This window comes from Gallus gallus, chromosome 3 (assembly GCF_016699485.2).
Source record: "Gallus gallus isolate bGalGal1 chromosome 3, bGalGal1.mat.broiler.GRCg7b, whole genome shotgun sequence".
In the NCBI taxonomy this organism is placed as follows: Eukaryota; Metazoa; Chordata; class Aves; order Galliformes; family Phasianidae; genus Gallus; species Gallus gallus.
This window is the reverse complement of record NC_052534.1, coordinates 20,795,642-20,820,810: the sequence shown is the minus strand read 5'-3', so window position 1 is coordinate 20,820,810 and position 25,169 is coordinate 20,795,642. Positions and strand designations below refer to the sequence as shown.

The 25,169-nt window shown below is 39.0% G+C and overlaps 1 protein-coding gene across 1 annotated transcript in view; it reads right to left on the bottom strand.

Moving 5' to 3' along the window:
* Positions 1 to 25,169, bottom strand: part of PTPN14 (protein tyrosine phosphatase non-receptor type 14) — a 109,840-nt gene that overhangs the window by 40,441 nt on the left and 44,230 nt on the right. The window contains exons 3-4 of the mRNA XM_419419.7: positions 23,445 to 23,614; positions 765 to 862 (exon numbers count right to left, since the gene is read on the bottom strand). Coding sequence (XP_419419.4) covers positions 765 to 862; positions 23,445 to 23,614 — 268 coding nt within the window. The remainder of the gene's footprint in view (positions 1 to 764; positions 863 to 23,444; positions 23,615 to 25,169) is intronic.

Below are 25,169 nucleotides of genomic sequence, written 5' to 3'. Positions count from 1 at the left end.
TCTATATTTTCAACAACTGTATTTTAAGAGTCAGATTCTCAGATATAATTTTTTTACTAGGGCATGATGTACCACAGAACCTGCAAGTTTCAAGAATCAGATCTTCTCATTTGTTATCATATGTATGTACTTGTCCCTATCCCCACAGAGACGCAGTGTTGAGTGCATGATTGTTGGAATTGTACTTTGAGTTCTCACAGTCACGGATAGATAGAAATATACTTTCTAAAAATACAGGGCTTCCTTCTTTACCCATGTGCATGTATGATCTTACTTCTATTGATGTCCTTAGGAGGCTTAGAATAAAAAGCAGTTTATTAATTTATAATTCATGTAACAATTATGGTCATGTGTTCTTTCATATTGCAGATAGCACTACACAGCAAAATGAGTTTTTAATTAAAGGTAAAATTAAAACTGCTCCTATGCTCTTTGATGTAATTCCATTTTAAACCAGAGAATGTGAAGCAAATTCATTACTGTAAAGTACTTTGTGGCTGGAACTAGAACTGGAGTCTAGTTCAAATTCACCAACATGGCTTTCAGAAAAAAAGAAAGTTGCAGGTTGTGATGTGGTCCACCATTCCCTCCCTGAGGGTACAAGCGTTTCATCAACAGTAGTCCACCTACGCATTTTTAAATACCTAAAAAAACCTGGCTGTTGTGAACAGGAGTCATACGTGGCCCTACTTAGGGCCAGTCAACATCTAGAGCAATCCAAAATATCCTAGTTGGAAAATGGCAAGCAGATCACGTCATCTTACCTTGCACTGCTAAACCAGCCAGTCGAATTCCCTGCTCCAATGAAGAACGCAATCGGCCGTCAAGAATGTCCTTTTTCACTTGTAGGTAATACTGATATCTACAAACAAGAAAAGAGAACAAACCGGAAGGGCAGTATGTATATACAGTTTCTACAGAACAAGAGACTACTGAAAGCAAGAAAAACTCGCTACAAACATGTCAGGCAGTCAGTGCCTGGTTTAAGAAGTTCCATATCATCTATAAGGTACATATGTTAGCAAAATAAATTAAAATGATCCCTATATATGCAATGTTTCCAGGTGTATGAAAAGGAAAATAAGATGTTCTAGTTTGATCTAGATATTCTGGACCACACAGAAGAGGGATATCTGCTGGGACAACCTCCACTATACATTCTGTACAAGCTACAGAGGACCATGCATTCTACAATTCACAAAGAGGCTGTTCCATCTCTCTTCTGTTTTTTACTCAACTATCACCATTTTTGATAGGAAAAAATGGAATGTCAGCAATATCCTTTGACTGACTGATGCAACTTTGTGGCCCATATGGAAGTTGTTGTTGTTTTTTAATTGGAATCCTTCATCTGTAATGTTGACTTAGACACAATAAAGCAAAACCGATTTCTAATATCACAAGACATGCTTATCAAAAACTAATCACAAGGTAAATGATGTGAGTTTAAACCACACAGTAGAACTTATATATTTCACCTTATATTTGCGAAAGAGTAGGTGCAGACAAAAAAGACAACTTCCACAAAAGCTTAAGAATTTACTATCTGTGCATCCCTTCCACACACCAAACTGTACCAGATACGTAGCACAGCTGGTCAAAGCAGCAGTGTTAGGCAACCGTCCCTCCAGAATATCAAGGTAAAGTCCAGTGAAGACAGCTTCATTAACAGGCCACAACAATTTAATCTGTAGGCAACAATACATGTTTGCTTGAGCTACCTGTGTTGCACGGGAACTAAAATCAGCAAGGGACAAGACAGGCAGCTGAGAAAATTACAGCCACAACTGCTGGGCCTCATAGCAGCCAATACTGTGCCAATAATAAAATAGAGTAGAGCTAGAGGGATATAATAATATAGCATCCATCAGCTTAAATTTCTCATGCAGGAGCATGTCAAACAGCCCAACTGAGACATAACAATTCCTGCTTAGTCAACATGCAGCTCATCAACTCAGAGCTCATAAGTGGAGGTACCACTCCAGTGAGACCAGTCTGCATGTCCACTCAGTCTCAGGCACCCAACCGCTGGACCTGCTGACAGTAACTGATGAGCCTGGCTAACCCCAGTCCAGAAACCCCAGAAGTCATCAGATGAAGAAATGAAGGGGTTTCTTGAGCTGTGGACATATACATCAGTCTGAGGCACCTTAACCAGGTTACAAGGCTAGGATGTCCTGTACAGGTCACCTCCCTCTGGTGCAGACCCTGTCCCTAACCCCCACCTGCCCTTCCCCTGACACAGCTCCATGCAGAGCTACCTGTGAGGAGCTGCAGCTGCCATGAGGCCTCCCCTCAGCTACTCTGTTCTGGCCTGAGCAAACTCAGGGACCTCAGCCACTGCTGTCTCACCTTGCCCTCCAGACCCTTTGCCATCTTCTTAGCCCTCCTTTTGACACTCTTCATTTTTATGTTCTTCTTACATTGTAATGCACAAACCTGCACACAGTACTTGAGGTAAGGTTGCACCAGTACAAAATAGAGAGGGCATCCCCTCAAAACGGAATTGATTTAAAAATAATTGCTTGAACAAAACTAGATCACTCTGTCAGAACTGGATTAACAAAGAAGTCATACAGGAGGATACCAACCAGCCTCAGAGCCTTTGCAAAGGAGTAGCAGTCAAGAAGACTCAGGGCAATAAATGCCTAGCTGGACTCAGCTGCAACCAGCACACCACATTTGACCTCAAGTTTGAACCTTTGGGAATAGAATTTAAACAGTTCTTGTCTTAATGATTTCAGGCACATAAGTCACCTTCCTGGTACCAAGGCAATTAACTTTTCTGCAATGAAGAACCACTCAAACATCACCCATGTCACAGAGATTGCACTACCTTAACTAAACTCAAAAACATTACCACTTAATTCTGGGTAGGCATTAGAAAAAAACCTATGTGCTTAAAAACCAGCATAAACCAAGCCATTCTTTGAGGGCTATTAATCAAATACAGCATTTTACACTCTTCCTCAGTTAATTCTTCTGTCAGCAACGTGAGATGCAGTAACTTGCCACTAGACAGCACCAACGCTCTGAACAGACCTGTAATCAAGGTAGCAGCACCATAAGCAGCTACAAGCAGTGCAACTCTCTCAACAAAAGGCCTGTGGATATATTTTAATGTCTGAAAAGTTTCCCTTTGAGTTCACGGATTTTATGTGCACTTAAAAGGTAATTGTCGGGTTACTCATTTTTAGGTTTCCTCTTTCCTCTCACTTCCCCCAGAGAGAAGGAAGAATAACATTGTCAAAGATGAAAGAAAATATTCATCAGAAGTGCTTAGACATGGCTTTCATAGCATCACAAAGGTTAAATCTTTGGCCAATTTTGAAATTTGGTGGAGAGAGGCAATGTAAAATCATACTGCTTCTCAGCATGACACCTGTGCTTCAGCCCCAGGCTTCACACTTGCCTAGTCCAAGAGACAAGTCAGCTTGTTTGCAGTTCTTTGCAATGACTAACTCTAAATTCTGAAAACACACATGCTTTCATGCAAGCCTGATGTAAACTGCTTTGTCAAGTATGTAGGTGTGTAAGTGCTTGCTGAATCTGAACTTAAAGACATGTAATCCTGAAGCATGCTATTTATGGCACTGGTACGTATATATGCATGAGTTGCACATTCTAGTCTAGCAGAACAGAAGGAAAATCCTTCATCTTCCTTAAAGCACTATATAGTTATAACTATTGCTAAAACAGACACAAAGTAAGGAGACTACATGAAAGTCAAAATAATGTAAAATCCTACCACGACATCCTAGCTCTATAAAAGTCAAGAGTATCACCAGCTTTCATGAAGCCATGATTCCAAGCACAGTACCCCAAAACCATAGAGAAACCATAGTTTGGGTTATCTAAGTAAGCATCACAAAAAATAGGATGTCAGTGCAGTTACTGTAGTATTAAATACTGTGACCACAGGTACCAAAAGGAACAGTGATGTGCTATACCTGCAATTCTAGACAGTACTTCAGAAAAATGTTTTGTGAAATCACTTAGCACTTACTTTATGGAAAAGATGCCCATTTGAAGGTGTGCAAACTTGTGTCTGATACAGGTCATGCTCAAAAATCTTAACAGCAATATTCTACAATATTATGGTACAGCATTGCATTTACCAACACTGTAGAAGAACAAAATTAGGATTTGTTATTAATAGACTGTAGTCACATAAGGCATGAACAGGAGTCACTAATTTCACTGTCCAGGAAGAGGTGGAGCTGGGCTGTCACTGAATGCCCTGAAGGAAGCTCTGCTCAAAGACCATAATAGCTCAAGGAGCCACAGATTCATGGCTCAGTTGTTCTGCAAAACTGTGGTCAGGCTTCCTGCCCAGTCAACAGGGAGATGAAATTGGCCCATATTCTATCTAGGATTTGAGGCTCCTTCATCTGAAATTATGTTAAACATTGTTATTATGTTACTATGCTATAGTTGAGAATGCTCTTTGTTTGGGTTGTTAAAGTATATCTATAATTTGAAGGCAATTAAACATTTTAAAAATGATTCGGCTGTACATTCACCAAGGAAAGCTGTTCCACAACAGCACATATATACACGCATCTCATAAGCCTCTTATTAAGTGGCTTAGCTAGGAAAGCATATGGAAAGTGAACAAAAGAGAAGTTTACGAACTTTACCCCCAAATAATAAAAAGCAAGAAATTCAAAATTAGAACTTACAAAGCTTTACACACAAAGTCAGTCTGGTATACTAGGGGAGCACAGGGAAGAAGAGAGACCACCAAAGCCAAGTGGACTGACAGCTGAAATCTCTCACCTTCGTTGCTCATTTTGGGTTAACAGTTTGTAGTAGAGCCTTTGTATATTCAAGTATAATGAAGACTACTACAGTTTGCCAGCCTGTAGCTATTTCCAAAGGGGATGGGAGTGGACAACACGTCTGAACAAAGCCATAATTATAAGGGTATCATTTCCCACAACTCTATTTAACCAACATAGAATTCATGAAGAGTACATTTGCATCTACTGCACTGACAAGCACACTTTTTCTAAAGTAAACTGGACAGTTATGAGAACATTTGTATTCCAGAATCAACATCTGCATTTTAGCAGTACAGTCAGAGGGTTAAAAACCCTAGAAGCGGGAGATAAGGGGTAACGTTTTGAAATGTAATTACAATACCCACATTCTGACTCAGCTGCAGCTGTGTAAACCTATGGAAACTTCATTTGCCCATACAATTCCACGTAGACCTCCCAAGACCAAGTTTCCTGTTCTGCTCTCACTTCAAAAAAGAACATGGGTGTCCATGGAGTGTCACTGACTTCCCTGTACTGCTCAATCACCACTGATTATCCAATATATAATTTCTGCTGCACTTCTTAAATATGCAGAAAGTAACTCAACTTTTTTGATTTAGATTCTCTTCAATAAGGAATATTTCCAAATACAGGCAGTCATGCAGAACCTGGCCCAATCAACACTGAAAGTCAGATCTGTACGGAGATATTCAACGGTGGTCTAAAAAAGCAAGAGTATGGGTTAATTTTGCAGAGTAACTGTGTTGGTGCTTTCAGTTTTCCTTCAGTAGTGGTTGGTATCTTTGGTTTTCCTACTATCAACACCTACAAAGATCCATGGGGTAAATATTTCATCAAATAACTACCTGTTATCAGACCTATCAAGCAATATCCAACTCTAACAGGAAATATACAGAAACAGGATAAATACAAAAACAGGCTAAAAAAATGCTTACTGAGCAAGGGTTTTAAAATCCATTTACTTCATGCACATACATATATACGCATTTATATAAGAAGATGACAGGCTAGAGACAAGAAGGATTAGTAATGTTTAAATGTTGTACTGATCAGTCTAGATCTTTGCTATCGTTCCCTGCTTTTACTTTTATTTTCTATACCTCAGGGACAGGAAGGATTTGGGAAACTCACAAAGTCTCTTGAACAGCATCAAAGACTTTTCTTTTTTTTTTTAATCAGTCAATGTGTTTCCCTGGAAACTTCAAGTCAGTATGAACAAATCTGCTAGTCTCAATACCAGTAACTCTTTACCATGAGTATATGTTAAAATACACACAAGCACCAGAAAACATTAGTTATCCAAGAGCTACAATTCCTTTAATATTATTTCTAATGATGCAATTACTGGCTTGACTTTTTTATAACTCATTAGGTACCATTTTGGCATCAAGCCTATCTCTTGGATAACTGCACAGCTATGTAGCTCAACTTCATTTCTGGAAGAAGAGAGAACAGCTTTACTGTTTCATATGTCCAAAATACAAAGTCTTCAAGACTCAAAGGAGAGACAGATTGGTCCGCAAGTGATTCAGCTCTCCTCCAAGTCTAAAAATAAAATAAAATGGAAATAAAATAAAATCTATTAGAGTACAAGATGATCTTCAAAAATTAGGTACACTATAAAATTCTCATTGAATCACAGCAACAGCCTCACACAGGTTATTTAGGTTTACCTCAGAATGGTAATATTCTACTGAACACAGACTACGCAACGTACAGTTATGCAATTATCTGCCCACAGGGGAAGCAATTTCTCATGAACAGCGGACTTCTATCATGTACTAGAATTATTTTAAGCATTAGCTTTGATATTTGCGAGTCTCTTATTCTTTTTACTCCTTAAAATGTGCCATGATCTTGGCTTAAGTAGCAACAGGATTCCACAGAAAAGTACATGCTACATTTTTAAAGGAAAGCCATTCTTTTTATTTTAAGCACATGGTCTTTCAAACTTTCTCAGCCTTTGAGCTAGATGAGTCAGATTACAGCTATTCAATGTGGAAGCAAAGGAACTATTTGCTAAAGACAAAGATATTGTTTTTATTTATTACACGTTTGAGAAAATGATAATATTTAACTCTTCCTGGTTGCTTATCTGAGAAAAACATGCTTTAAATGGGATTAGCCTTATTTCATGAATAGAATCTGAGGCATGTGGCTGGTGAAGTAACTCAGACGGGAAACCAAGGCAGATTTGGGACAGTTAGATTTTATTCCTAAGTCTCTGTCAAGAACGCTGCTTACTGGATATTGCTTATTTGATGCCGGTTACTCAATATTGCAACAAAATTTACTCCAAAATTGAGCTGCATTTTATATGGCAATAAAGAAAGGCAGGTAGATAAGACTGGTCTCTTCAGATACAGTATTTAGTATATTGGCAAAGTTGGTGTTTTGATTTCTGGGCTTGGGCATGCTGAAACACATTTGGAAGTAAAGATTCCATCAGCACATCTTAATCTAAAGGCATTTTAAAAAAAGATGTACATACATTGATGATGTCATTGACAGTAATGCAGTGCTACGGTCTTGTCTTTGCCTTTCTAAAAAAAACTTAGATGGTGTTGATAAACACCATCTCCAGCTTGCCCCTCTGGAATTTCATCCATTTATCTCCCAGCGGAAGCCTGATATTTCGCAGCACTAGACAATAGCCATTTATCTGGAATTTATGAAAAAATATAAAAAAAAATAGGGCTGTGCTCCACTACCAGAGAGCAATATTTTTGAAAGGATATTACTGAAAACAAGTCTGCCACACCCTGCAGCAGATCTTCAGAAAGATCAGTAGTCTTGCCAGAAAAAGGAGGAGACAAAAGAGTCTTTGTCACACATGCAGGAGGATATTCCTTCAGAAGTGCAAACTATCAACGCCAACAGTAAAAACAGTCATAACAGTTTTTAGGATAGGAACTCCTTGATCAAACAAACCTAGAAGGTAGGTAAAGGTTAGCTTCAGGTAACTGAGAAATGAGATTGTTCAAAAACAGCATCCAAATCTCCTGCATCCTGGTTTCCTTCAGCAGCTGGGTGGAAAAGATGACGGAAACTAAAAATGAAATATATGGAAAGATTGGTGTCATTCCTTTTCCCCTTCCAATTAAGTTAGAACAATGCTGGGTTAGCATCATTTTTTATGTCTTTGTACAACTGAAAAAGGAGATCAAAACACAATTCCTATCTATCCCCTCATCTTTATCAAAAGACAGTTCATATCTACCCCCTCATCTCTCAGTCTCTCTTGTTTTAGAAGCAAGAGATTACAGGTAGATGGCAGAAAAGAGAATTTGGATGAAACAGGCTAATTTCACAATGACAGGCATTTCCATTTGTTTTGACATGCAATTTGCAAGCATAGAGACAAATAATAAACTTGCTTGCTCTGTGAGCAGAGTGGCTGAGGGAACTGGGATTGCTCAGTCTGGAGAAGAGGCTCAGAGGACGCTATTACTCTCTACAATGACCTGAAAGGAAGATGTAGTGAGGTGGAGGTCGGCCTCTTCTCGCAAGTAACAGTGGTAGGACAAGAGGATTGCTGCAGAGGAGGTTGAGGTTGGATATTAGGAAACATATCTCGGAAAGAGCAGTGAGGCAGTGGCACAGGCTGCCCAGGGAGGTAGTGGAGTCACCATCCCTGGAGGTGTTCAGGAAACATGAAGATGTGGAACATGGGTTACTACCCTATTCAGCATTCTTATTAGCAGCAGAAGACTGTAGAAATTCAGAGGTTTGTCCAGTGCTGGAGTTTCCCTCTCCCTATATTAGAACTGGGGGATGAAGCAGAACCATGAGGTACCACGCTGATGCTCGCAGGCCCTGCCTTTCTGCAGACACCTTTTGTCTCCAGCCACCAGTGCCATGTCTTGTCCCAGTGATAAAACCATTCTGAGAAGGGAGGTTAGATTTTGAAGAAACGCTTTGTGAGTGTTTTGTTTATCCTGCCATTTTTTATAGACCACAAGCACTTACATGCACTCAGTCCCTGTTGAGGCCTGCAGACATGACACGAGCCTTCCAAAACACGTACTCCTTCCTTGAAAGGCTTAGCCAGCAGATGCAACTTTTTGGTATCCACTAATTTCTCTATATTTAAAAAGGAACCCCCAACCACAACAGATCCATCCCCTGTCCTAGGATCTATTCTGTTTTTAAAAACAGCGTATTATACTTTTTGGATACTCTGAGTTCAAATAAACCCACAAATATGAAGCCAAACCTTAAATAAGAAGGCTAGTAATAGCATGCTTTAGCAAGAAAGGAAGGCATGCCACAACCTGATCCTGATTTTCTGCCCTTGAACTCTTGAATTAATTATAACAAATTACAGGGAGCCCCACTACAATTTATAAGCACAATAAACTCCCTCACAACCACCTATAATTTTATCAGGGTTAATCCAAATACCTACAGAATTATACAGTACAAAACTCCAACACGCCGTTTGGAGTAAAAAATGTGGGAAGCCATATTCTCTTGCTTTACAAGCCTCATCTCTCAGCAGAGGCTAAGAATGCTCCCTTCAAGTTAGAGTCCAACAAAGCCAGGCCCTGGTGACACCACCAGAGCATTCACCTTCATAAAGGCCAGAGGGGGACTGCAAAAACTGCAAAATTTTCAGCTGAAAAATGACATTCAATAGAAGTATAAATAATACATGGAAACACTAGACTAAAATATCTGGGAGTGAAGAGTTTGTTAGCCATATTTCTTTAAAAATAGTATGCTGCACATCCGTTTTGCATTTTTTAGCACATGCTAAAATAGTTTTATTGTTCAACATGGCAGTCTCATTGACTTCAGAGTACTCACATGTTAACTACACGTTTGCACCTTCTGAACTGAGACAGACACATCTGGCTACAGAGGTTACAGTACGGGAGATGCTTGCTCTCTTAACTAATTTTTTTTTTAAACGATCAAGAAACAAAACAGAACCAATTCAGTCAGCTGAATTACCCAACAGACCAACTGTAGCAATGCCATGTACTGTTTTTTTTATATACCTTTTAAAGTCTACGTATGATGATCAGTATTTTCATTCTTGCAGCCCAGACCACTTCAAACAAACGAACAAAAAGAAACTAAAAACCCAAAATAGCGAGCACACTGAAGGTAAGAGAAAGATGAGATTTTCCCTAAAAGTGGTAACACTGGAACTAAACCCAGATCTCTTCTCCATCAATTGGCTCCACAGCTAGTGATTATCAAAGCCTATGAGAAAAATTAACTCATGCTAAACTTCATTCACCCTTTTTGTGCAATCTGCAAGAAAGAAAAAGAAAAAACAAAACAAAGCACAACCCACAGTACTTTACAGGGTTGTTTTTTTTTTTGTTTGTTTTTTATTGATGTAACAGCTGTCTCCACCCTCACCTACTTATGAACACGGTCTCCTCCATTTCCACACACGATCCTCCTGAGGAAGCGGAGCACAAAAAGCCCTCTTTTTTTTTTCCTATTTTGAAACCCAGCAAAATTTCAGCAAAAATGAGATTAGACAATAATGTTAATAATAGCTTCCATTTATTTACTTTATTCACATGTGTTGACTCAGTTCAAAATATGCTGTTCTTTACACTGAAGAGTATATGCAGCTAACCTTCAAGCTGTCTCCACTGTGGGAAAAGGTGGTTTAAGTTGCATATGGAAGCAATATGAGTCAACAGTTTGAAAATTCTCCTGGTAGCCAGCCAGGTTAATGGCCAAGCAGGCTAGAATATCATGCAAAAAAATATGGTGAGTTAACTAAATATATGTGTACTCTAGCTCATATTCTGCAATACTAAAAATAAACCAATTTAAAAAAAAAAAACTTATCAATTTAAGTACAAGCATAACTCTAAATTACTCTCTAGACACACACAAAAAAATTTGAGAAGTTGTACATGTCCCATAGACTTCCCTCTTTCTCTATACTTCCTATAAGCAGTTGGAGTAATTACAACATATTCTATCCATCTCATAGATCTTGTCTCATTTTTGAATATATTTTTAACATGTTCTTCTCCAGTAGAACAATACCCTCAGAGATAGCAAAGAGAACTAGCCTTTTCAGGGTAAATGTACTTCTATGTATTCATGCAAAACCTGAACAGAGCATATAACACCAAACAGCCAATATGCATATACAAAATATGAAAATATACAAAAAAATACTATACAAAATGATCAGTTTGTCGAGCAGAACAGTATGCAAGTATACTCAGGTGTTACTCCATTCAAAGAGAAAGTGGATACATGGAAACTTACAGAGCATGGGTTTAATCTGAACTTCATTTAAAGGCTCTGCTAGTCTGGAGGGAAACTGCATTTATGGAACTCAAACAAACAGCAACAACAAAAATAAAACCTTCAGGTAGCATTCCTGTCTCATGTAATCAGCATTCAAATAAAGCTCTACTGTATTTTGGAGAATTTTACTTTGTATGGAGCTAAAATCCAGTTCATTCATTACGTTTTTATACATCTCCGGTAATAAGAAAACAGTGAAATGAGACACAATGAAGTTGCTGCCTATGTGTTGGGTCTACAGTACAGTAGATCATACCTGTGAAACCATTACTGAAGTATCTAAAGTTATGGTTCACAACTAGCAGAAAACATGAAGACTCAGGTTGTTTCCCTTTCCCAAAGACTGATGACTGTAGGGTTTTCACAGAACTAGCTGAACAGTCACTCTGCACATCAGCAAACCACGTGATAAGATTATGGCCCAAGATGATGTTAGAACTTCCCTTTAACAGGAGTGAACGCAATCCTGCAAAAGCAAATGCAGCTCTGATAACAATGGGCAACGTTGCCAAAGAAGTATATGAATCATTACCCACCCAGCAGGGCAAAGTAGATTCATTTCATGAAATGAATAATTATTCTTTGTAAAAGCTTCAAAACAGCTGAAGATATCAAATGCAAAAGCAGCTGCCAAAGATAAAACAGGGAACCAGTAAACATTTCACTGCACAGGAATGTGCCATCTTCTGACACCAAGACTTCTGCCAAATTCTTTTTGAGATTTCCAGCTGCATAAGGGCCTCCACACAAATGCTTCTTTTAAACACACTCAGAGACCACAGGATTGTACTGACATCCAATTGCAGCTTTCAGCTTTCTACTCTGCCAGTAAGGGAAAAAAATATTAAAACTATTCAGCTCCCTGAAAAAGGGTGCATTTCAAATGTATTGCATCTCAGCAGTAGGGAAGGAACATAATGTTTGCTCCAGCCTGCAGGATGGCCATCAAAGTTCAATAAATTTGACTTAAGACTTGGAACACTACTGTAACCAAAATTTCCAATCCCTACAGAAGTGTTGAATTTTAAAAAATGATAACCCCAATCTAAAGCAAAGGTCTGTTTGCTCGAAGTTGCTGGCCCAAATGACTTTTTCTGATGCTGTAGCCAAATTTCAGATATCTACCCGAGGCTCCTCAACAGAAGACCAGTGAACCGTAGTTCCCTTTTCGACACAAGCAGTAGAGAAAGGATGAATCACCTGAGGAAAGTGATCCATAATAGAAGAATCCTGAATCATCCTCTGGAAATGCCCTTTTCTTCCCACTGATTACACAGGAAGTCTGGAGCAACCTTTACTCCCAAGGCTCATCAAGAGAAGATGCATGACTATGGAAGGACCAGTCTGCGTCACAGAGACTCACATGCAACATCCTCTAGCAGTCTGCACTTCACTAAAGAGAGTACTATTCACTGCTACTGCAGCATGTAGAAAGATAAAACAGGGATATTAGCCCCAGTCTAGGTAATATGTTCATCTGTCTAAACCAGCACCTTAAGCTACCCTGGGAAACAAGTCAAAAGCAGCATACCAGCCCGTAAGGTACACTATGATATGCACTGTGTGTACTGTGCTACTTAATAAATGGGCAGATCCATTTCACAATGATATGCATTGGTACTACACCTTAAAGGGGGAAAAAGGCACTCACACACTTTGCGATAGTTTAAATGACAAAGGCAGTGAACTGCTCAGTTCATGGATTAGAAGAGGATGTTTCCTTTCATCTTTATTTGAGGACATACATAAAGGCTTATGGGTGCATCCCTGACTCAAGCATCTGGGGATAACAAGTGTTTTCCATTTTCCACTTCTCCTATCCAGTCTCTCATAAAACAAAGGATTAAATAGAATCCCTCTTTTCTTTTTCTTAAAGGGGGAGAAGCAAAATTGCTCCATTACAGTATACATCCCAGCCATTCTCAGCATAACTCTCAAGATTCTCACTGTAAGCTACAACTGAGAAATTAAAAACAGCTATTCATTGCACTAACACATTCCCTTCCTCTGTCTAGCAATGACAAATTGGTTAAAAACAAGTCATTCTTTTCTGGGAGATGATATTATGGATAAGTCATTAATGCAGAGGTCAGAACCAGGCTCGGAAAAGTTGGGCAGGGCCTTAGTAGGGCAATCACAAGTGAAATGGATTATAAACTGTCCTTTTTAATAAGTAATCATGTATCATTTGGCCTTTATTTTAAAGCTGTTTCATTTCATGCAAATACTCTTTCTACTTTATGACCAATAGGAATTTCTTCTCCACCATTAAGGAAACAGAAGGAAACAGTTCTAGTACCAGCATGTCACTCGTTTGATACTAGAACTCCATCTGCTTGTTTACTTTCATAAAAGTGTATTAAAATACATACTATTTTTTGACTAGCCAATTAATTCTTGCATTTATTCCATGCTATGAAAAACCATGTCCTCTGTCTTGTGCTAAATACCAGTTCAGATGAATGCCTGTATATAAGACGTTTATATTGATGTAACATAACACACCCACAAAACTGAACTGTATCCTCTTGCCTATTGCTTCCAGGCCCTAAATATGCTTGCTGCAGCTAATACCAATGGTGAACAAGACTAAAAACACCTAGCAACTCAGAATCAAGCCCACGGATGTAGCTTGAGAATGAAAACACTGAAAAAACAATTTAACAGATGACTTGAAATGCTGTGTGTATTCCTGAAGCCTTTCCATTTAAAAACAACACTGTCCTTAGACATCTTTAACTCTCATAACTGCTGCATAGCAAAACCAAGGAACTACATTTATCCTGCCTTTGTTGCCATTTAGTTCTTAAGATATAAGGAAATCATATGAACCAGCGTTATTTCTTCTCAGTGCTTTTCCTGATGCCAGTAGTAAATGAAACAAGGAGGAAAAAAAAGTTTCTGAAAAAGAAACTCTCGCTTTAAAAAAGTTTACTCTCTGCATATGTTCACTGAGAAAGGGTTAGAAAGTTCATTCTCAAATTCAATGGCAAATTAGTTCAAATTACTTCTCCTCTTCATGCAATGCAAAAGTCTAAAGGAACAATTCTTTCCTTACAGGAAAGAAACCCCCCACACCCCACTTGCTTTTATAGTTGTATCTATCTGTTTTAATGAGAAAAAGACAGCCTTCAGGGAATAAAACAAAAAATCACCCTGCTGAGAATCATTCCAACAACCACTACAGCAGAAGCTTTTTCACTAAATTTTACAGAAACTTTTTGGCCTTCGCTTCAGACAGAATGAATCCCACATCCATCATGGAGATGGCGGTGTGTTTTTGTCTATTAGAAAACATTAGACTTGAATTTCAAGTCTGTGGAACATTAGTTCTGTTTAGAAATGAAACTATGATGAAATTTGATTTTGTTTGCCCATTTATACCTCTACATCTTAAACCTGACATAGCTCTCAAGAGCTAATACCTAGCTGGAGTTTTCCTGTCAAGGGCTTCATATGTGAGTAAATCCAGCATGACCACCTTGCTAAACTCAACTTCTCAAATCCTCCAGTTATGTAAGTAGGCTACTATCCATAAGGTTAAAAGAAAGCAAGATTCAATTTCCCACTTCATTTCAAAAAGAAAATTAGTTGCAGCTTTCCTGGGGTTTTCTAGTGCAGATTACAGCAAGATGTAAAAATCACATTTTAGCAGTGTTTGAAATAGCCTGCTATTGAACACAAAATGAGAACAGCGAGACACATGCAGATCTTACAAGCAGACTTTCGAGTGGTTTTCCTCAAACATACACACAAAATAGGTACACTGTTAACAATACAGCTACAAATTTTTAAATGTGTGTATGACACTGGAAGATCTACCAGGGAAAAGCCAAGGGTCAAGAAAGACAACGATTTAAGCCAAAGAGAGCAGCACAAATTTAAGTCAAAGGGAATTTACAAATGAAGTTCTGTCAAGTTTCAGGGGCTGTGAATGAACCCCCTCAAAGGCATGCCATTATTTAAAAACGATACACCTAGATATTCCTTTCCTTTTGTTTATTGAAAGCTACAGAACGCTTGGAGTCCTACCTCTTATGTTTTCACTTTCTTGCTGTGTCACACAGCTGGTTTGAGTTTTGTCTTGAACACGTAAAGGAATCCCTAAATGGAACTCACATACATTAACATAATTTCAAGAGCTGTAAATTTTAAGGAAAAATCCCAACAAACTCAAAAATCACAAGTATTGACAATAAAATTATACATCATTCTATGTAAGAGTAGAATTTTCACTCAAGTCTAAATAATTTCTGGTTCCCTATGTAAAGGAATAAACTATGTAAAGCTATTCACATTCCTCATTCTTCAGCAAGAGCTGCTCAGCATTCAGTGCAAGCTGTGTGAATACTTGATCACCTCAACTCTCATGGATGAATTCAAGCTGGTCTACACAAGACCAATGAGGAAGCTCCAGCAATCTGTAAATGCTGTCATATAAAAATTAGAAACTCAAAATGTAATTTGTTGCCATTTAAATGGCCCAATAAAAAGCCTAGAGTACTTTAAAAGTGTCAGATCTACTGAAATTTAATACAAACAGTTTCCATCAGGGGAGAGATATATAAGAATACATGACTAAGCCCAAGAACATAAAATAAGTATTATTTCCTCATGATCATATGAAAATGTGATACTGTCTAATGCCAAGATATTCCTGTTACAACATTTCTAACCATCATAGCCACTGCCTTCAAAACACACTAAAGCGAGAATGCAGGCTGAAGTATCCAAAACTGTATTTATAGTTATGCAATGCTTTTTTAGAATTGCTACATATGTACTGCACAACCACAGACATGAAAACACATTCACTTTCTGGTCTAAAAGCACCATATAATGTAATAGATTAGATCTAAGCATCAACAGCTTCTTAAAATATCTGGCACAAAGAGCTCAGCTTTCAATAATCAACATACAGAGAACAAGCTCTCCATTCAGTGAAGAAAGTCAGCAGGGAAAAGGGTTTGCCCTCCTCAGCAAATTATTTTATAAACAGGGAATTAATGTTGAATCTTGAAGGAGCTCTTATTTTTATGTTAGACCTTAAACATTCACTAAAATACAAAGCCAAAAGAAAAACCCCAAGTCCCCTCAAACAAGAATATTACCGAAAAGCAAAACAACACATAACGATACGAACGCAAGAAGAGACCAAGCAAACACTGCACATTATTTGTTGCTGTTGTCCTCCAAAAACATCATTAAGGCTTATTAAGTATCAGGTTGTTTACAAAGTTTACTACAAGCCTAATGTGTGTGTTTTTTTGTGCTGCAGTAGCCACTAATATTTAAAAGTCCAATAATTAAAGCAATAAAACCATCAAAGGAGCACCAAAATGGAAATGTTCCAGACTGTCTAAGCCTGGGTGGCCAACCAGGGCTCTTACGACTCATCCAGCCTGCAAGCAATTGAAAAGCTGCACATCTGGCCGCATGAGCTCTCCAACCAGAAGCTGAGATGGATGAGTGCTGCTGTCAACACAAACAGAATACCCCAAGTTGGAAGGGAACCACAAGGATTGTCAAGTTCATCTCCAAGCCTCCACACAGCACCATCCAACATTCAAATTCGATGTCTGAGAGTGCTGTCCAAACACTCCTTGAACTCCAGCAGCACGGGGGCCATGCCCACCGCCCAGGACAGCCTGTTCCATGCCCACCATCCTCTGGTGCAGACCCTTTCTCTCACCCCCAGCTGTCCCTCCCCTGACACAGCTCCATGCCATCCCTCGGGCCCTGTTTCTTTCACAGAGAGCAGAGCTCAGTGCTGCATCTCCACTCCCTGTGAGGAGCTGCAGCAGCCATGAGGCCTCCCCTCAGCTCCTCTGCTCTGTGCTGAACCAACCAAAGGATTTCAGCCACCCCTCGTGTCTCGTCCTCTACCTCTACCCTTCACCATCCTCACAGCTCTCATTTGGATGTTCTCTAATAGTTTTACGTCCTTCTTATACCACGGTGCCTACTGTGTATGGTGATTACTGTCTTAATTCATTAAGATAATTTAAAATGATGGTACATTGATTGATAGCTCTAAAACAAAAATACATGTGTACACTGTCAACATATAGAATGATAGAGCTGGAAATGCTATTAGAAGAAACGTACAGGCTTATGGTATGGTAAAAACACAAATGGTTCCAATCATTATACCATATTTGTGTTGAAGTGCACAGTCCTCTTGGTGAAGAGGTGCTTCTTTCTCACTAGACAGGCCACAAAGCACTTTATTGTGCCAAGTAAGGGCTGTGCATAAGTGATGTGATGTGACCAGAACTGCCCCATAAGCATGGCACAGATGATCAGCACCTGCACAGGAATTAGGACACTTCCTGGAAAGAAGGGCAATGGAAACTGTTTGTATTTGCTTCTCTGGAAGCTACGCAGCCTGTTCCTGGACACTGTCTTCTTAATGGAGCAAGCATACTCTTAAACCATGACTGGATAAAGTACACCATAAACCTGAAGCAACAAATGCTTTTTGGAAGAGAAAAATTTGGACAAAGCAGTAAGGCTTCCTCTGTTTGAAAACCAAACTTTAAAAGTAGTTACAGCAGAAACACTGTATTGTTAAACTCAGATTTAACTCTCCAGATATGAAAGACCATTTATCTGACCTTTGTTTTTAAACAGTCCACGCTCCCACTTCTCATTCACTATCTTAATCACACACCTCTGTACTGCCATCCTGTACGATATTACTCTATACTTTTATATATATTTATTTGTAATCGTTGCTGAATTTTTAAGAGCAACTGCCATTAAAAAATCCTAAGGGGCTATCAGAGGTGTACGAACAAGTATGGCCACGCAACCCGTCCCAGCCCACCACTTCAGGAAAGCACAGCCAGGGCTGTCCCAAACGAACTGTACGGTACACATTGTGCTGGTTTTTTTTCCTGACACACCGTGATATACAAAAGTACTTCTTTCAGACAATGGAGTCACCACAGTGCTCAAATCAGCTACTGTGAACAGGGAGGTACATAGAGAGACTTCTCTGACTGCCACAAGCTTCAAGTGTGACCAAGCATGGAGAGAAAAGCGGTTTAATATACTTTATAACCCTAGCAGTCAAAAGAGTTCCACATCACCGAGCTTGCCACAAAACCAGACGGGCACACAGGGATGTGTTATTCAACCTTAACAAGCAATTAAAAGCACCATTTAAAAATAGCAGTAACCGGTGCAAAAACCCAGCTGACTGCACTTGTATTAAAAGCTAGCAATATATGAAGATGTGCAGCTTTTGTTTGTTCAAAAAAAGTCACATAAAATACAAGCTCAGGCAGGTGAGACATTTAAGAAGGATTTTTTTTTGAACACGGGCAGAGTGAACTCTGAAGAGGAAAGGAAGGAAAAGTAGTCCAGAGTTCAATTAAAAAACAAAAATGGATTTGCCAGAATCCTTTTCTCCTGTAAATACAAAGTGGTCACAAACCACATATTTTCCTCTCTGTTTCATCCTCCAGTGATGTAAAAACTCACACAGTCATAAAAGTCTGTAGCTATATATGTTTTAGAAAATACTTGTTTTCAAAGTCATCGCTGAACAGTTGCACAAAGATAAAGGTGGGGGACTGTGAAAAAATATTTCCTTAAAAGATAAACATGAAAAAAACCCTGAACAGCTAGAAATGGTGAAGAGTGAACTAAGATGACAAAACACAAGACAAAATAGACATTCATTTAGTTAAAGGAGAATAAGTTTAAGACTGATTTTTCCACAGACCCTCGAAAAACAGGCCTGGCAGCCACTGACTCCAATTCTCCACCTGCAAACATTTCTATGCAGGTGCAGTCATCTCTTTCCAAACATTCGGGGCTTTCTTTCACTGAAAAGCTGTGCAGCAGGCTCTTTGGGAACAATGCAGAGCCCAGAGCTGAAGTCAGGGCAAGCACCCAATGCAGCGCAGTGTACATTCTGCACGACTCTCTTCCTACGCAGACAAATCAAACCTATCACACACAGTACCATGCATATCCTACTCATCCACGTCACTGCTTCCTTTTGGCAGCAGCACACCCCAGTCTGCAGCAGTGCAAACCTCATTTGCACAGACATTACTAGCCACGAGACTGGAAGCTTCTTCCAAAAAAGAAAAACACACAGACCAAAGCACACATCCATTCTTTCACAGGAGGCACAGCAGTATCATGTGTGAAGAGATACTGTGAGAACTAAAATACAACTTCAGTTTTCCCTTGGAAATGTAAAGAAAAAGAGAGAATCCTGCACAACTGAACATGGATTGTCTGATGCTGATACAGAAAGCAGCACTGCACACACATTTTCAGAAAGCCATAAGAGTGTGTGGGTTCTCTGTTTTTGGAACAAAAGCACAGTGAAAGCACACTTGTTTACTCTAGACACTGTTCAGAGACTTCTTTTTCTTTAAATACATGGTTGAAAGGATGCCTCCCCTCTGAGGAGTTAGCAGAAAATAAAAGGCAGATTTATATTTCTAATCTATGCAAATATCTACTCTACAAGGCATCACAAAGACTGCTTTATATCAGATAGCATGCAAATCCCAGGTGCCTTAAATATGCCAAAAGCATGTGCAGCATCTCCACCTGCGATGGCTACTCACTCTGAGAACAGCTGGATGACTAAAAAGAGGTTATCTAAGTAGCCCATAGAGCTTTCTATGAAAAATTCCTTTTGCTAATGTGCCAGCTCCCATACTCCCACCCAAATGGCATCTGCTGCAGCTTCTATCAAGACTGAAGAGCTTTTTAAATTCATTTCATCTGCTTAAAAAAAAAAAAACCTTCTACAATTTTCCTAATTATAGCAATTACAAAATGGCCAAACTTTTACCAATACCTTAGGAAATGATCACAAAGCTATAATTCACAATTCCCACTGTAAGATGTCCGCGGGACTGGGTGCATGTGGGATTCTGGGACTAAAGGCCAAAGAGATGCTGGAGTGACTGGGATCTCAGAAGAGACGGTACTAAGATCAGAAGTTATGTACAAGTGAGTATCTCAACACAAGACAAAACAGAAAGAGCAGAGAGAGTAGGGAAAAAGGAGTTGGGACTGAAAAAAGCTCTGTTAAGGAGAATCCAAAACACCAAGAATGCAACACTGAGAGGAAGGCACAGCAACAATGTTTATTTAATTATTTTTACCAGGAAGAAAGAAGAAACAGGTGGTGGTTTCTTGAACATTTCCCTTGGATACCTGCAGGGAATTTCCATCGCAGGTCAGGAAACACAGCTGTCCCGAGAAGCCTCACCATTTGCACTCAAATATCATTAGCCAAACAAGCGTGACTGTATCCTATTCCTTCCTTCTTACCCTGTTCCAGTGCTCTACTTCACTTTTTCTGAGTAGGAAAATAAAAACAACAACAAAAAAAACCAACCCCACAGCACTAGTGTGTGCATCTTTAAGCACAGGTCACATTTATAAGTGCATCATGGAGTCAGATCTGATCTACTAAAATGAACTGTGTCCCTCTGAGTACTCTTTGCCTCATCTTTTCTCACAGGTCTCAGAGGCTGACAGGCAGACTTGTGTTTTCTCTTTCCTTCCCAAGGATCCCACAAGCCCTATTCTCTCACATTACCACAAATATCTCTTATGGTCCAACTTCAGGCATCCCACACTGAGCCATAGCTGAGCTTGTGGTTATGTGATGGGCACCTGCAGCTCTGAAGGTCCTCAATAGGCAACCAGAGGAATATTCACCCACTCTCTTACTCCATACCTATCCACACTTTTGAAACAGTGAGATCACCTGGGCACAAACTAAGATCCAAACAATTCCATCTAAACATTAAAAAAAAAAGCCAAAAAGCCCACATCATTTTGAGGGTGATTGAAAATTGGAACAGGTTTTCCACAGAATTTGCGGGGTCTCCCTTCATGAACTTACACAAAATTCAATGGAGCCCAGCCCTAAGCAACATCCTCCAGCTGACCCAGCTCTGAGCACAGGGGTTGGACAGGATGAGCTCAAGAGATTTCTTCCAAACTCAGCCACTCTTTGGTTAGCACTGCTACTTCAGCATGTCAGCTGACATTGTCACGCTGCACCTCAGAAGGACAGTACTGACAACCTGTTAGATTACTAGTAAATTCCAGCATGTCACATACTGCCAGGTGTTCATTGCATCTCTGCCACTGAGGGACACAGTGATCAGGGTTACCTTTATTTCTGCATCCATATTTGGCTTGTGATATATAGCATGTTGCCAGCAAAACCACAAAAAACTCCTGACCACTGTGAGAGGAACTCCACAAGCAGAGCTCCTCTCTCTCAGCAAAACCTAAAAGCCTTGCGATCATTTCCTCTCTTTCCTGCACAACAGTTGTTGAATAACAACAACTGGCAGAATATTCAACCTGGGACAAATCTCTCATATCCAGCTATCAAGCCATACTCTATAGCGCTACAAATCAGAATTGGAGTAAACCATCTCAGTCAACCAGTCACAATCAAGCCTAACCCCAAATGCATATATTCTCAGCTTCAAAACAAGCATTTAATCAGTTTACCAAGTACAATGAAATAAATAAATGAATAAAAACAACCCTAAAACACATCCCTATTTGTCCATCTAATCAGACTTAAGACTAAGCCTTACTTTGGCATTTGTTTCAAAGGAGTTCTTCATGTATTCACCACTGAATCCTTCGAACCTAAAATTTACTGAATCTACCTAGAATTGCACAGTTGAAGGTCTCCTGCCTTTAGATCACCCTCACAGAAGAGATACTGCTTCAGAAGACAAAAAAATCTGATCTCACAGGCTATTCTGCATCTGAGACCCATTAATAATCTGCTAGTTTTGATGTAGATATTAAAAATAATAATAGTATGAAACGCTTAGAAGTCTCTACAGCGTATATTATCAATCACATCAGAAGGAAAAAAAAAATCAGCAGCTGCTCAAATTTAGAGTGCTGTGAGGTTCAGTTGTCACTGAAATGTTTTGTTATTACCAACCTGGGCAAAATGAGCAAATATACCTCCACAGGTGAGATAAGAATGAGCAATCAGCACTGCAGGCTGCAGCTTAACTAGGCAATAGCATCCAAGTACCTACAGTTGTTCTATGCACACAATTAGGCCAGGATTAGGCCGGCAAACAGAAGCAACAGAAAGAAAAAAAAAAAAAATAATCAGACATTCTGTCTGCACATTAATTAATTCTGAAGGAAATATTCTGAGGCTTCCTTCTTCCAAAGCACTCAAGACAGGAATGCACAGATACAGACAAGTGTCAATGTTTAGTTTCAAGTCTATTCACAGGGAAGTAAGATTTCTTTTCTTTAGGCTTTCAACTCACTGTCTGACACGAATTCTGCATAAACAGTCATGACACTGCTTGACAGCTGTTGTTTAAAAAAAAATCTAATTTTTTGCATCCTACCCAAATCAGTTCCTATATTCAATCTTAGGAAGAGATCCTTCAAAATATACCATACGCAAATCTTCAGAACACTTCATACCTTGCACACCTACAATTAATCTACTCTTTCTCAGCTACTTTTATACAACTTTTAGATACTATGAATATATGGTGAATTTCATATTTGCAGCATCAAGGCTAGCACAGAACGCTTCTGCCAGCCTGTACCTCTCATTCGTTTATTCCAGTCTTGACCTTACAGCAGCTGTGCTGATGCAACCTTGCTCTAAACCAGATAAATTAAATAATTTTGACTAAAAAGAAAACAAGCCCATCCCTTTTTAGGTGAGGTGGGCCTTTTTCTTTTTCTTTTTTTTTTTTTTTTTTAAATACAACACAGATGTGCACAAACCACACTGATGTGGTTTACAAGGGCAGCCCCTCAAAAAAGCTGTATTGTTACAACTGCAGCACAGGGCTCTGAATAAGAGAGTAATTCCCACAGAAGTTGTTTGCAAAGGTGCACCCTAATCATAATTAAAGGACTAATACCCTCTAACAATTTTAATCCTTTTTTGAACTATAAGGAGAAAGATCAGGAATGGGATGGGCAAAATCCAGAAAGAAGCCGAAGTTCACTTTCAGCAAAACACAGATGTAATAATAATAAACTGAAACTGTATATAAAAGTCATCTATATATAGCTTTCTTCTAATCAGTAGGAGGTTAAAGGAGTATTGTCAGTGTGGTCTCTTGCAAAATTTATTTCAGATTTCTGCAGTTGGCCATGTATAATCAATCATGCACCAATATTGCTATCTTTTTTTCCCAAACAGATATAGCTTAGTGATGATTTATCTCATTTTTCCCCTTTTGGGCAGCAGGCAGGAAAGGAAAGAACCAGGTGATTCCTGAGTGAATGCTGAATGTCAGAAACAAAGAAATTGCCTGATCCCTCACAGCTATCACACAGAAGTGTGAACAGAGGGAGTCCACATACCTTGTTACCTCCTGTTGCAGTCTGGAAACACTGGGCACATAGAACATTACCCCGAAGAAAAGCAAAGGCTCATTGGCAAATTTGTCCAGCTGCTTCTTCAGAGGTTTTTCCAGTTCAACCCAGCGGGCTTGCTGGCTCTTGCTGAGAAACCAAAGGCCAAAGTAGTGTGTCTAGATGAAGAAACAAAATAGTGTCAGTTTATCCTTTTCAGCTAGACCACACACCAAAACCCAGTGACACAAATGCAAACAAGAACAGATGGCACTGTCAAATCTTCCATTTCCATATGTAAAAAAAAAAAGAGGTGTTTTGTTTTTTTTTTTTTTTTACTGTCATTCTGTGATTTTTAGAACAGCCTTGAAGACAAATTAACACTGCAGTATAAGATAATTTGTGCAGTACTATCAACTCTCTTATCTCTCCAAACACACTAAAGGGTTCTGTCTGAGATTATGGCATAAGTAATATAACTGATTTACGGAAAACGTCTGGTTCAATTTTATTATTTGACATGCTTACACCTGTACCTTGTGAACAGACAGCAAACATTAAGTCTTAATCAAAGCGCAGAGGCTTCATGAGGTCACACCCACTGCAAACAAAGGACAGGGCAATGCTTCCAACTCTTCTTATTCAATGTAAACTTTCAAATAGTTTCCATTAGTTCAGATCAACCCTAAAACAAATGAAATGCTTATTTTGTTGTTACAGCTTAACTTAATTGGACAATCCTTCCACAGGCAGTCACAATCTTTTGTACATAGCACCACCTTCTCAATAAAGGTACTGGAGAGAGACCTATATGCATATGCCAACATGTATTTACCAATGCCAGAACCATTTTCCTGATACACTACGCATAATATTCACTTTCTAAAAAAAAATAATAATAATTCATGATGTTTTATGACATACAAGTACGTACTGCATAAAACAAGTTGTTTTCTACAGGCTCTTAAAAAATAACCATGTTTAAAGCTTCAGCTATTTCATACACTGCATCAGTCTCAATTGTTGTCACGCGTCCTGTAAAAGGCACAAGGAATTATTCCTGGTGGAGAGTAATTAACGAGGAGCAGTGTTCATAAGCAGAGCTTTAAATTCTACAAACTGGTAGTAAGAAGCTGCAGGCATGTCTGATTTATCAGGAAAGGTTCTATCAAAAAGCCCCTAAACCACCTACATGCTGTTCCAGCACTGTTCATAAATGCATGTTACAATTAACACTAAGTACTACAACTACAGATCTGAAGGAGGAAAAAAGTGTTTGTGTTTATTGAAGGAAATAATCCATCCCTTGCTTGGAAATCTGACTGTAGCCCTAACTGTGTAGTTCATACCAAAGTTCTTCTGCAATACTTCAACTGACAGAAACAAGAAATTTCTATCAATGCTCTCATATAAAAAATCCCACCCTATATTAAAACTGAACTGAATGAAATGGAAACAGCAAGATGAACCTTTTTGGATACTGAACAGATTTAGGAGATGAAAGTAGGATCAGTACTATTTATGCATGCTTCTCTCATTTCATCTAAATAATATTCTTGAGGTTTAATCCAACTGATTTTTTATTCCACGGAAACTTTCCAGTACCTTCCATTAATTTAGATTAACCCTAACCCAAATAAAATACTTATTTTGTTGTTACAGCTTAACTGGACAACAATCCTTCCACAGGCAGTCACAAACTTTTATACACATCACCACCTTTTAAATAAAAAT